Raw genomic sequence first — 13616 nt, 5'->3', positions numbered from 1 at the left:
TTCTTTATACAAAGGTCTGCAGGGCTAGAGGGTGGCTCTGCATAAAAATGAGAAACAGACCTTGTGGGGAGAAAGCTCCAAGGAAGAGAAGGGGCTTTGCTCCCGCCTGGAGCTGGGTCTGACAGGCAGCCCTGTGCCTGCAGCCCCTCCAACCTTGTTGTGAATGATTCCACCATCCATCTCCCTAAAACTTCATAGGCACCCAGTCCGGCCCCAAGCATTCAGCCTCATCAGCTCTGTGGGGGCATCTAGGACCATGGAGCAACCTGCCTTCCACCTTCTTTTTGCCCAGAGCCCAGGGAAGAAACAGCCAGTGTGGCTTCTGCTGCCCAGACAGTGCCCAGGTGGCTACGCCATGTCTGACACAGCCCCAGCCTCAGATGGGACGTCAGCTGCGCTGGGTGCAAAGTATCCATTTAGCAGCCATTCTTCCAGGCTGGGGGCGAGGGGGAGAGTGGGGGTGATGGGAGTGTCGGGGTGCCCTTGAGCCCCTTGGGATACAGCCCACTCAGGCAGCCTGGGGGTCTCGGCTCCCCCAGCTGCTCCCCAACTAGGATAGCAGTGCAGGAAGGTTACCTGTTGACAGGTCATCCAACCGGGGCGTTCTCTACCTCATAACCTTCATGGCGCAAGACATGAAGCACTGTGTCACTGCCCGTGAAATGACCTGTGGTGAGAAAAACTATCAGAAATGGGGCAGTGCTCAGATCGCTAAGCATACCCCCAGACACACACCCCAGAACAAAGAAATAACCCTGCCAACCCACTTCCCTTCTGTCCAGCCCGGCACAGTTCCGGGGAGCTTCTGCAATCGGCCTCCCAACAGCCCTGCAGGCAGGCAAGGAGGGATAAGCAGTATTTCAGCGCTGAGGACACTGAGGACCAGAACAGGGCAGTGAAATTCACCGCCCCACCCAGCGCCAACAACCCTGAACCTTCTCTCTCATATAGACCAGCCACCCTCAGACCTCAGCCCCCTTTGGTCCTACATATAATTATAAATGCACAATAAAAACCTCCATTTAGCAGAAGCTGCCATAGCTGGAAATCTCAACCTGAATCTTATTTCGTTGTTTTTCCTTTGTAATAAAAAGCAGCAAAGATCAACCAGAGAAGCTTACACAGGCATCTTAAATATTTTAAAGGCCAGGGGTAGACCCTGGGATTCATGTTCTTTCACTTCAGGTTTTGATGCTCAGAAGGAACATGATCCTCTGGGTTCACAACGTCCTTTTCTGCGTCAGTTATGGCACTACAACGTCCTAAATGGCTAATTAAATTGCTGCACTCCACCGTCTGATCCAGCAGAACTTCGGGGGTATCATTATTATCTCCACTTTAAAGTGGAAAACAGAGGTGAAATAGGTTCAGGACTTCACACACAAAGAAGCAGCACAGAAGAATCTAAACTCAGGCAGTTTGGCTCCAGAGTCTATGTAGTTTTGACGATGAATACTCAACAGCCAGGAAGGCAAATTAAGGTACATGCCCACTGCAGGCGAGGCCAAGAGCTGATCTCTCCCTTGTGCTGACTCCACAGCCCTGAGAAGCTGATGGAACTTGGGGCAGCCTTTGGGAGTCTAGGGAGCCTGCGGGTGGTGCTGGTGGCACAAAGGTTCTCAGCTCTAGTACATTCTCGGATCCATCTGCAGAGGCTGTTACCCCAAGATTGATGAGGACCAACTGACTCAGATGAAAGGGACATTGGCAAGGCCCAGATTAGCCCCAGTGCAGAAGTGTGCAAACCCATGTGTAGATTATGCCTAGACAGCAGGGCGGTAGAGGTGGACAGATACTGAGTTTGCAGAGCACTGCTGTGACCCTCACGCCCCCAGCCATTACCATAGTGGGAAGCAGTCACAGTAATAAAAATTGCTAACATTTGCTGGGCATTACGATGCGCCAGCACCATTCCCAGAGCCTTACCCATCATTCACTCAACCCCATCAGTAACCCCAGAAAGTCGGCATATTATTGTCCCCATCTTAGAGATGAGGAAGAGGCACAGGGTGTTTAAGCAAAATGCAACTGGAACTCAGGTAGTCCAGCTCCAGGGTCTATGCTCTCAAGCAATTAGGAACGAAAGCAATATTTGTCAAGTGAAGAACAGCCACTGTTAGCAATGCTTTGTCATTACAGAACCAAACTATTCTGCTTGACTTCCATTTTCTTCCTGCTCCAAAGGTGAGCTCCATTTCTCATCTTTAAATTTAAGTTCCAGCTCCCCATGACAAAAATTGTTTCATTTTAAACTCCAGACCTTTCAGTTTTTGGTTATCCTCATTTTACAATTAAAAGTGTGCTAACCACATGGCTCTTTAAATTTTAAACTGCCAAGCCTAAGTGCTGGGAACTATATCTGTGGTTCCCTCTGATCAACTTAGCCTCCAGAAGGCATGAGGAAAAACAGGATTCATGCGGTGGAGGAAGCAGCCCCAGGAAGATAATTTGGCCCCAGCAGGAAGCCAGGACACCCCACATGCTCCAGAGCTGTGAGGCCTCTATCCAGCGTGGCAGCAACAGGATGAACTATGCCCCAAGAATCAGGCAAGCCCACATACAGCAGTCTCACCTGTGCCATCTGCCCAGCACAGTCCCCATTTGAAGGGTCTGCCAATCAGATCCAATCTGCCAACCAGCCACCAGACAACCTGCTGCCCAGCCTGGTGCCAGCCACAACCACATGCCACATGGAAGGCAGCTCTCATCTCAAAGCATGTGCCTTTCCCTGTACCCAGTGACCCCTTATTCTGACAATGGGAAGCTTTTGAGAGGTCAATTGAATTGGGCAGGAGTAGAAGGCAGAAACCCTTACCCAGAGGCAGGCAGCCTTGCACATCCAGCTGTCACAAGCTCCTTCCATCAGCACAGAGCAGCGTGGCCGCAGGGACAAAGCCACAGGCTCTGTGTCCTAATGGAAGGCCACTCTCACCCCCACCATCGGGGCGCCTGGGGCGCAATCCCTGTCGGGTAGCCTGCAGGACAATGGCTAACCATTTGCTGAGATGAGCTGGACGTGGGCACAAGGCAAGAAAGCACATCATGGAATCCAAACATGGCATATGAGGCTTCCTGTGGAGGGGAACCTCCAGTACAGACTCATAGTGGGCCACTGAAGGCAGACACTGCGATTTGCTTTGTGGTAGAAAGTTACAATGAACAAGAAGTTAGGGGCCCAACCCTCATTTTCTCTCCAACAGCTTTATTTTAGTGTCATTCACATGACATAAAATTCATCCTTCATAAGTGTACCTTTTTTTGGTTTTTGGAACATTCACAAAGTTGTGCAACCATCACCACTATCTAATTTTTAAAACGTTTTCATCAGCTGAGATTCTGATAGAGACTGCACCAAATACGTAGCTCAGTTTGGAGAATGTTATCATTGTATCAATATTTATTAGGTCTTCCAATCTATGAACATGGGATGTCTTCCCATTTTCTTAGTTCTTTTTTAACTCCTTTCAGTAACACTCAATTTTCATTGGACATCTTGCATACCACTTGATATAGTCCTAAATATTGTTCATGCTCTCAAATGGAACTGGTTTCTTAGTTGCATTTCCAGTTACTTGTTGCTAAGGTGTAGAAATACAACTAATTTTTGTATATTGATCATATATCCTGCATCCTTGTATCTTGAACTTGGTCATTAATTCTAATGGATTTTTGGTGGATGTTAGGAAAGAGTATAAAACCTAAATGTGATTTATTCCCACCAGGATGTTTAAACATTTCAACAGTAAGGTATTAACAAAGGGCCACATGGTGGAAGCTGCTGGGCTGAGAGTGGGGGTGGGGGAATTGATAAGGGCCTGGCTATACCTGTTTGAGTTTTTTAAACCTACCAATATGATTAAGACAAATGTAAAGGAAAGATATAACGGGCTTAGGCGACGTCTGGGAAAGAATGTGAACCCTGTAGTACTCAGCCAATGAGGAACCAGGGGAGGGACTCATGTACTAGGAGATAAATTACAGGTGCCAATCTCCCCAGGTGTGCCTGCTCACCAGACACCTGATCTTGCAAGACCATCATTGAAGCCTTGCTCCGCTGTTCTCATTGTCTCCGTGTCCACTTACTGAATTTGGACCAGTGAGTGTGTTTCTCACAGTGGATTACTTAGGATTTTCAATACACAAGATCATGCCACCCAAAAAAAAGAGATAGTCTTTCTTCTTCCTTTCCAATTTGAATGCCTTTCATTTCTGCTTTTATTTCCTTGGCTAGAACCTTCAGCACAATGTTGAAGAGAAGTGGGGACAGCAGCCATCCTATTGCACATCTTAGGGGGAAGCATTCAGTCTTTCACCATTAAGTATGATGCTAATATGGGTTTTTCACAGAGATCCTTTAATGAGTTGATCAAGTTCCTTCTATTCCTAGCTTAATGAGCATTTTTATCATGAAAGAGTGTTACATTTCATTGAATTTTTTCTGCATCTATTGAGATGATTATGTGGTTCTTGTCCTTTATTAATAGGAGGTATTACACTGGTTGACTTTCAGATACTGTGGTAGGCTGATTAACAGTCACCCAAAACATATCCACATCCTAATCCCTGTGCACATTCTGAAATAATGCCCAAGAAAAGGACTTTGCAGATGTAATTAAGTGAAAGAGCTTAAAATGGGGAGAAGATGCTGGACCACTCATACAGCCATTCTAGAAACACCTCCTTCCAACACCCCATTTCACTGGTTAAAAGAAAACAAGGGAAGTGACTTGTCCAAGTTTATGAAGCTGGTGGCAGAGCTGAAAAGAGAAAGCCCAGGCAGCAAATGCTCATTCCGCACACTACCCAGCCTCTAGCATTTCTGTCCTTAATTCCAGAAGCTGCAAAGCCGGGATAGAATCACCGAAGAAGAGAGTCCACTAAAGGAAATAATGTTCCCAGTCTGTCTCCATGCACACTGTTAACAGCTAGTAATGGCCGGTAATTAAGCCCCAGGCCTTACACTTGGGAGGCTTGTAGGCAGATAAGAAAGAGGAGACAGACAAATACTAGTGGAAATTTAAGAAGTGAAAGGAGCCAGGAAGAAAGCTGGAATTCAGTGCTGTATTCAGAAGAGAGACAGATGTCTTCCCAGCTTCCAGGGGAGTGTGTTCTGAGCCCCAGGTGGAGAGAGAGCTGTGGTGATGTAACATGGACCAGCGCATCCTGCAAGGTCTCAACCAAGCGTAATACTCAGGCATCAGCTGGAGCCACTTTGCAACTGAAATAAATTAAAGGAGGTGTCACTTAATCCACCCCATACCAGCGGCCCACTCCGCGTTCCCTTCACAGGGGAGGCACAGAGCCCAGCAGCTAATCAGAGGTAACGGCAACTCACCAGCCCCAAAGGCAAAGAAAAAGCCTTTGTCAGGGAACTCCTCCAACAGGGCTTGGCCCGAGTCCTCATTCTCCCATTCCGCTTGTGCTTAGTAGCTGTGGATCTCCTGGGCAGTGCTGCACTCCTGAGGCAGTAGCGTGGCATTAAAACAATTGGGAGCCTCCACCAAAAAGAAATAGAAAGCAAAAATTAAGGGCAATGGAGTTGCTTAATTTGAGCATCAAATCACCCAGACTAGAGGGACAAGATGCTGTCAAGAGGAGGAAGAATCACACATCATTCCTGGGGTCTCCTGCCTGCTACTCTTTCCAACCGCAGTATCGTTCTCCGTATGCCAAGTGAGAAAATATTAAATGCAGTGCACTGAAAAAACTCTTAGGCTATTCAAACAGCACTTCTCCATTTAAATGATTCTGCTTGATGCCATGTGTTTCTATAAGGACACCATATCTTTGCCTAGCACATCTGTAGCTTTAACTTGTTTGATTCACACCTGCTGGCTTTGTAAAAATAATTTTACATAGGTACATGTTTTAGAGTCAATAATTATGATTCTACTGTCAAATTCAAGGAATTTGTATAACCAATCAACTATTTTCTAAGTTCCATACATTTAAATTTTAATTATTTCTCCAGTTCCTATTTCTCCCTCTTGCTCACTCCAATATTCTTTGCCCTCCTGGCAAATATTTCACCTGATTCTGATACATGTTAGCCAATTTCAGTACTTTGGCTAACAACAGCGTGCTATTACACCAAAACTGGGACAAGCAGGGGCAGTGCTCACAATGCAGGGGCTGCAGGCAAAGCCGACCCTGCGTGCTCCCCCCACCCTGTCAGCTGTCTGACTTCCCAAACCTTGGCCTCCCGACCCTCCTGGGCTCATGCTCTCTCCTCAACCAGGGATTTAACAAGGTTGACCATTATCTTCGTCAAATACAGAATAGAATTTCTACCCTGCCCATTGCTCCTACTCCCAGTGGCCTCTCAAAGACCTTCTAAAAGTCCTTACACTGTAAGGTAGCCAACAATTTCCATTTTATGGATAGCAGATCTCCTGTCACTATTTCCTCAAATTGACATTCTTTCATTTTCAAACCAAAAGCCTCCATCTTCTCCTTTATCATCTTTTTAAAATATCATGTCATTTATGTAAGATCCTCCCATCCATTTCCCCAAAATCTCTTCTCTTCAGGAAAGAACGGCCTCTGGACCAACCTCTCCACACAGACAGGGTGACCTCCCACTGCCACCCTGCTCCACCTTCTAAACACCAGACATGACTGACAACCTGCACCCCTTGGCGCTGGCCAGCCTGGCCCTCGTTCCGCAAGGGCAGCCATATTCTGATACCCCACACCACCTGCAGGCGCCCTGTGAGCAGGACAGGTAGGCTGGAGTCACAAGAAAGAAAGGCGTTTGAAACAGCTGCCCGAACTACGCCATCAGCCTCGCCACTCACCCATATAACTTCCAAATCCCCACTTGTGTTAACTTTTTCCTGCTGCTTCAAATTTTAACTTCCCAGTCAATCTTTACCTTTGTCCCCACTTCCCCCATGCCCACCCAGAGTGCACATAAGAATTATCACCACCACAAACTCTACTATTCCTCCTTTAACATATGTCTTGCTTCCTCTTTCCTCTTGCTTGCTTTGCCTCGGTTACTTCCCCCCACTTCAGACTCTCTGGAAGGCTCACTGTACCTTTCGACACTTGTGGGTGACGCTGGATTCAACCTCTGTTGTCCCTCTGCAGTGCCGTGGTTCCCTGTTCACCCTGTACACGCCCTCCCACCTCCTCACGTCAGGGTCCCATCTCACAGGGCTGGACAGCCACTCACCCCCACGTGCTTCCTTTCCCCTGTGACCTGAATGAGGACGGTGGTCCCAGTGGTGCAGACAACACAGTCCCCTGTCTCAGAAGCTTAGCTGGCACTTGCCACTTCCACGTGGTCTTAATGAGAGGAGGAGAGGAAGTCACGGCTTGTCCTGTGGAAAGCTTGTTGAAAAAGCATAACGAATATCCACCCACCCTACCTCCCTCCTGGAGGGAAGCTACAATCCTCTGAGCCCCAGCCAGCCGCTTCCTTGCCCTTGGCGGCCCACACTGTGCGCACACTCACTGCGCTGGCTCAGCCACACTCAGCCACAGTACAGCAGGACAGGGTCCTTTCTGGAAATGCTGGCAGCCTTGCCCACTTCTTACGTACCACCCCTGATGGAATACCCACACGATACTAGAAGCCACTGAAAGTGGCAGCTGAAGTTTCGCTCCATCGTTTCTCAGAAGTGTGACCTGGTCATCCAGGAGGCTCTCGGGCTCAGACCCCTTCCCCTCTGAAGGCTGGCTCATGCTGCCTGCTGCTGAATCTCTTGAAGCTTCATCCTTTGACTGGGATCCCTGATTTAACACTCATCAATGCCTTTCTCAGTCCTTAAGTTTCATGCAGAATGCCTCTGTCACTGCCATATCTCATGCAACATCTAAATCTGCCCAATTTTCTTTTTAGAGCCCTTCCTGACCTCCACCCTTTGAAGACAGGAGGTGCAGGTGTGAGCTGACAGTGTCTTTATTATTGTATTTAAATGTGCCCTGAGCCGGGCAGAGAATAGGGCACTCACATGGGAGCTGACATGGCTGAAGATGCCGGAGCAGAGGTCCCACAGTTACAGTGTTTGGACTGCCCACTTGCAGGCTCTCCTGCTGCAGAAGGATCTGGTTCAAAGCCAAGATGACCTGAAGGAGGAGAGAAAGCACAAGACCCTTTCAAGTTCGCTGACACAGCAATCATTAGCTTCTGTCTTAGTTCTTTTGCCTACATTTGGCAATAGCTTCACCTCTGTGACACTGCCGCTAAACATGGGAACACAGATTCCTGTGCAATGTCCCAAGGAAGGGGGACAGTTCTGCCCATGTCAGTCCCCATCGGATCACACTGGGGGAGTGCCCTGAAAGAGACAGAGACAACCTAGAACTCTCCCACAAGGAGAGGGGACCCAAAGGCTAGCTTAGGAGGAATAGCTGAAGAAGCCAAGGAGGTAGGGGACACACAGACAGACTCACAGCCAGTGGGTGTCAGTTAGATGGAGGACTGGACAAGAATAGATACACAATGTCCACAAATCTTTTCTAACCACCAGTGCGAAGTGTGCAGGCTAGTGGCTCGTCGCTGGGTCGTCGATGTTAATGGACGGTGGGGCTTCTGGCATCTTCAGGTGGGAATCCAGGCCAGCCACGCTCCACGAGGCTGCTGACAACACTGGCGTTTCGCACTCATTCTCCCAGGTGGGCATGCAGGCACATCACCTTTGACAGCTGCCCTAGCAATCAACGTACAGGATACAGCCTTTGCTGGAATAGCCCCTCCCCCTTTGCTGAGCTGCAGACAGGTGGGGGCCATCTGAGCACTCTGACCCTGGGGTCTCCAACAGGAAGCTTCAGGTCTCTGCAGACAATTTGCATTCCAGGTCTCAGGTCAGCCTGTGACCCCTCCTTTTCTTCTTCAATAAGTCCTCCTCCTCCTTCTGAGTGGTAAAGAGGGGGGAAGGCTTGCACATCTGCCCCATGGGCCCCCGCAACACGGGGCCCTCCATCTATGCCCCTGCCTGCCTCAGGTACTCCAATATTTGCTGTCCCTGTCATGAGGCCTTCACCAAAGGGGGAGAAGGAGATCCCTCTTTATAAAATCCTCCTCTCTTCTCTTGACACATCCCCTCCTCTCAGTCAGACACCCCCAGACTCTCATGGAGGGCATCTCCCCAAGTATTAGCAGACAAGCCCCTTTTATCTTGAGACAGGACCTTCTGGGCCATGTCGTATCCCCACCCTCCCCACCCCTTTACTGGTGACATGAGCTGACAGGGGCAGATGGACCAGTCATATCCGCAAATTATGATCTACGTGAGGAAATGGCCTTCCACAGAAACGAGTCCCTGGATTCTAAAGCCATACAGTCAGATCCACCCACCACTGGGAACTGCTAAATGACTTCAGATTCCCTGGAGGAACAAATCTCTGGAGGGCAGGGAGAGGGGCCTACCTCTCAGGCAGGCCAGGCCCAGGTCAGGCATCACACATTCTGTCTCAATGGAACTCCTACAAACCAAGTTCTCAAGGTCTGCTTGGCTCACAAATATGTGCTGATGGGTTTTGCTGTCCTTCTAAAGGCATTTGGGAAAAGCCTGGGTTACCTGATGCTAACAGACATTCCTCCAAGAGTTTGCATTGATTCTGAAATGCTTTTCTTAAGGTGTTCTTGGTATTTAGAGAAGATTGCACCACCTGTTCTGATGGACACACAGTCTACAAACTGGGGAAGACTGTGAGCCACATCACAGATTCAATAAGAACTGTTTATTCAGTCCTTTCTCAACATATTCAAATGTCACTCACCTTAAAGACATGTCGCCTGTTCAGGAGAAGCTTAAAAAGACTTGCTAGGATGTTTGTCTTTGCTTTTTATGTTTATTTGTGATGATTAAACTCCACTCAAACAGAGACAAGGCCCTGTAGGCACAGCTGGAGGTGCCTTCTTTGGGGCAAACCTGGGTGGCCATCAGTGTCTGCCTTGGCGGCTAGAGGAGGTAACCACCCCTGGTGCTCTGTGAGGAGTCTCCACGGCCCTGGGGCAGGGGGCAGGGAGCACACAAAGTCTCCACACAAAAAACACGCAGCCCCAGACTGGCCCCAATTAAACCCACAGAGGCCCAGGCCCCATGGCAGAAACCTACGATGGTGTCAGCCCTGACCGAGCCCTCCAGCACTGCAGGATCAGTAACAGTCATCACACTGGGGTTCACAGACAGTTCCTAAGTAGCCAAAAGCCTGGGTGCAGCAGGCAGTATGTGCAACTGGCAGCCAGCAGGTGACCAGAAAGGGGAACAGGGCAGAGGAGCAGGCACGGGGTCCTGGCTGGGTGCCTGGCCATGCACGCTGCCCCCTCACCTCCTTTCCAACCAACTCCACACTGCCTACTGCCTCCTTATCTCCATTCAATCCCTGTCTTTTGAGTTTCTGCTAACATATTGTCACATGTCGTATTAGTTTTCAAGGACTGCCATAGTGGAGTTCCACAAACTGGGTGGCTTAAACAACAACAGAAATGTATTGTCTCAGCTTTGGAGGCTGGAAGTCCATAATCAAGTGTCAGCAGGGCCAGGTACCTCTGAAGACCTTAGGGAAGGACCCCTGCCAGGCCTCTCTCTAGCTGCTGGTGTTCCTTGGCTTGTGGCTGCGTAACCCCATTCTTCACATGGCGTCAACCTGTGTGTGTCTCTGGGTCCAAATTTCCCCTTTTTATAAGGACAGTCACACTGGATTAGTGCCACCCCAATGATCTCATCTGAAATCATCTGCAAAGACCCTATTTCCAAATAAGGTCACATTCTCAAGTCCTGTGAGTTAGGACTTTAGCATAAGAATTTAGGGACACAAGTCAACCCATAAAACATGTCAATCTCAGCTTACTCTTTTTTTAATAGTTAATATGCATATGGTAAAATGTTCAAGCCATGCAAAGGAAGAGATGTCCTCCCTTCCTGTTCCCCAGTCACCCCCCAAAAAGTAATCACTGCTGCCAGAGTCTTGTATGTCCTTCCATGTCTTTCCATGGAGAGTCTCTGCACGTAAAAGCAGACAGAGAGTTTGACAGACCATAGATAGATAGATGATAGATAGGTAAAGAGATAGGTGCAGAGATATCACCTCTACTTTTTTTTTATACACCTTTGGTCTTCAAGCAATCTAATAAAAGCCTTTCCATGAACAAATGCTGAAGCAATACATTATAATGTAAGACAGAACATTCAAGGAATAAAAAGCCAAGGCTTGGCAAACAGGAATATCCTCCATTCTGAAGTACATGCAGCCTGAAAGCTCTTTATCCACAAGATAATATTAATCACCAGGGCAAGTCACAGAAAAGAAAAAGGGAAATTTCTGACTGTAGCAAGGGACAAAATTAAGGTTTTGAACTGTCTTTCTGTGAGAAAGCAGGTTGGATGCAGAAGGAGGCAGAGGTATCCCCACTGCCCCCCACTCAGAGCTGCCCCAGGATGTCTGCTCTGGGCTACACGCTGGCAGACCCCAAGGAGAAATCCAGGTAGAACTCCACAGCTGAAGATTTCAGACAATCCTACAAGGATGTGGGTACATTTTTCCAATGTCTTAGATAGGTCTCCTCTTCCAGACACCCAGACGACTCGGATTTCCCAGAAACCTTCTAAACCAGTGTTTCCCAAAGCACAGATTGAAGCTCATTATCCACCACTTCACAGTGGACGTAAACCCTGGCAGGCTCTGCCCACTGCTCAGTGGCTGCTTATGTCCTTTCACCTTGGGCATCAGTCCACACAGCTCATCCCAGCCTGCTCCGGGCTTTACACTGGCAGCACATAAACCGGGAGGAACATGGCACAGTCCGCTCTGCTGGGCATCCTCGGTGATTACAGCTAAGCTTGTATGAACCACCGCCTACATTTACCAAGTGACCCCACCATGCAGGCAGGGCTGGGAATCACTGCTTAATTAGGTCAGGGTTAAAGCATCAAGACCCTGAAGAAATGAATACTAACACACTCAACTCGTTCAGGTAGAAAACGCCTCCAGAGAGCCACAGGTATGTGCTGCGCTGCTGTCACTCCCTGGCTCCATTCTATATTCCTAAACAACCATTCTCTGCTCCACAGTTTTTGAAGTCTGACTCACACTCTCACTGGGAAAGATGTGGGCTGTTGGGCTCTTGGAAGATGGGCCCAGCATGCTTTGAAACAGAATTGCTTCTACAGTTTCTCCATTTAAACATAAACCCTTCTGTGGACTAGAAACCACCAACTAAAACATCATTTAAAAAGAAACCCACATTCTAAATTTTCATACCCCACATTTGGAATGCACAGGGAAGCACCAAGAATTATGCCTTCCATATAGTTATTACCTTGCCAAGCTATTCATGCTGATGTAGCGACAGAGCCCTTAAAGAAAAATTGCCAGGCAGCAAATGTTTTCATATAGGTCCCCATCAACAGTATCAGTCTTGTAACAGCTCCTGTAGGCAAAGCAAGACGCATTAGGGAAGAGAGGACAGGGTGGAGGTGGTGGAACACTAGAACTCTAAGCCACCTGGAGGGAACAGCAAAGTCATCAGGATGATGCGCTTACAGCTGTAACAACAATAATAGCAGCCACCGCACATCCCCAACCCCTGCAGAGTCAGCCTGTCCTCTTGGGAGGTGGAGCTGCATCTGGGGAGGAAGATGGGGTCCCTGCCTGAGGGGGTGGCTGTTGGGAGGGGGACAAGACAAAAGGTGTGAGGAGGCAACAGGTCACAGGGGGCAGGAGGGAATAAACAGAAACACTCAGTGGGAGTTTAGGCCAAGGTGGAGGCCCCAGAAAGAGATGGGCCATCCCCGATGACCCAGGGCTACAGGTTGCCCCCACCATCAATGCACAGGCGGGGTCGAGGGCAGGGGATCCACGTGACAGCATTGCCTGGCCCACAGCAGCCACGCAGTGGGCATGCTCTACGCCTTACGGGGCCCTGCAGCATACAGGAAGGAAAGTGTGTTTTCCAGGGTACACCCATGTTTGGGAACATTATCCTGATTGGCAAAAGAGAAGTGATGATGTCTACAAACATGTCCAAGTGGGGACCATGGCATCGTACCTGCCAGCCCATCCTCCACACACCAAAAGCCACACTGTTGGTCAACCAGCCACAGATTGTGAAGAGCATGTGCACGTGGCCGAGCCACCACAGGACAGGCCACAGGCCTCCAAGACCTTAGAGGTACCTGGGCTACTTCACCTGAAACCTGTAAAGATTTCTGTTTTTGACCGTGTGAAAAAGTAGCTATGCCTAAAGCTTGCCACTGGCCATGCCTGCTACTTCAGGATGTCCCTTTAGATGCATAGAAAGACTTCTTACCTACTGGGAAAAACTCGTTTATCTCCTGAGGCTGCCAGTGGAAGGTGCCAGCAGAGCCCAGGCCACCCCAGCTGGGGACACAGTGGATATGCCTGTGTCTATGGCAAGGACAAGCAGAGCCCCGTGTAAGTCCCTGCAAACACACCAGGAGGTGGGCTCAGAATGCTTCAGGGCAGAGGGGCTACAAAACCTGGTCCTCTGAGGCTCACCTGGAGCAGGCACTGCATTTGGAAGTTCCCTGGGGAACTTGCCACCTGTGAGAGGTTCCCAGTGCTTCTCCAGGATGTACCGAGCTCTTCTTTTCAAACACTTGCTATCCCAAGTGAGAAGCTATGCTCTACTGTGGGACATTTTT

General features: G+C 48.8%; 1 protein-coding gene across 1 annotated transcript in view; it reads right to left on the bottom strand.

The window, feature by feature from the left end:
* Window positions 1-348: 348 nt before the first annotated feature.
* TRABD2A (TraB domain containing 2A) overlaps window positions 349-13616 on the bottom strand; it is a 71932-nt gene continuing 58664 nt past the window's right edge. Inside the window, 5 exon segments of the mRNA XM_057497540.1 lie at window positions 349-436; window positions 577-667; window positions 5336-5405; window positions 6627-6709; window positions 7959-8073. Of these exon segments, the coding sequence (XP_057353523.1) occupies window positions 349-436; window positions 577-667; window positions 5336-5405; window positions 6627-6709; window positions 7959-8073 (447 nt within the window).

The sequence above is a fragment of the Manis pentadactyla genome, chromosome 2, assembly GCF_030020395.1.
Source record: "Manis pentadactyla isolate mManPen7 chromosome 2, mManPen7.hap1, whole genome shotgun sequence".
NCBI lineage: Eukaryota > Metazoa > Chordata > Mammalia > Pholidota > Manidae > Manis > Manis pentadactyla.
This window is presented reverse-complemented; position numbering and strand designations above follow the sequence as displayed.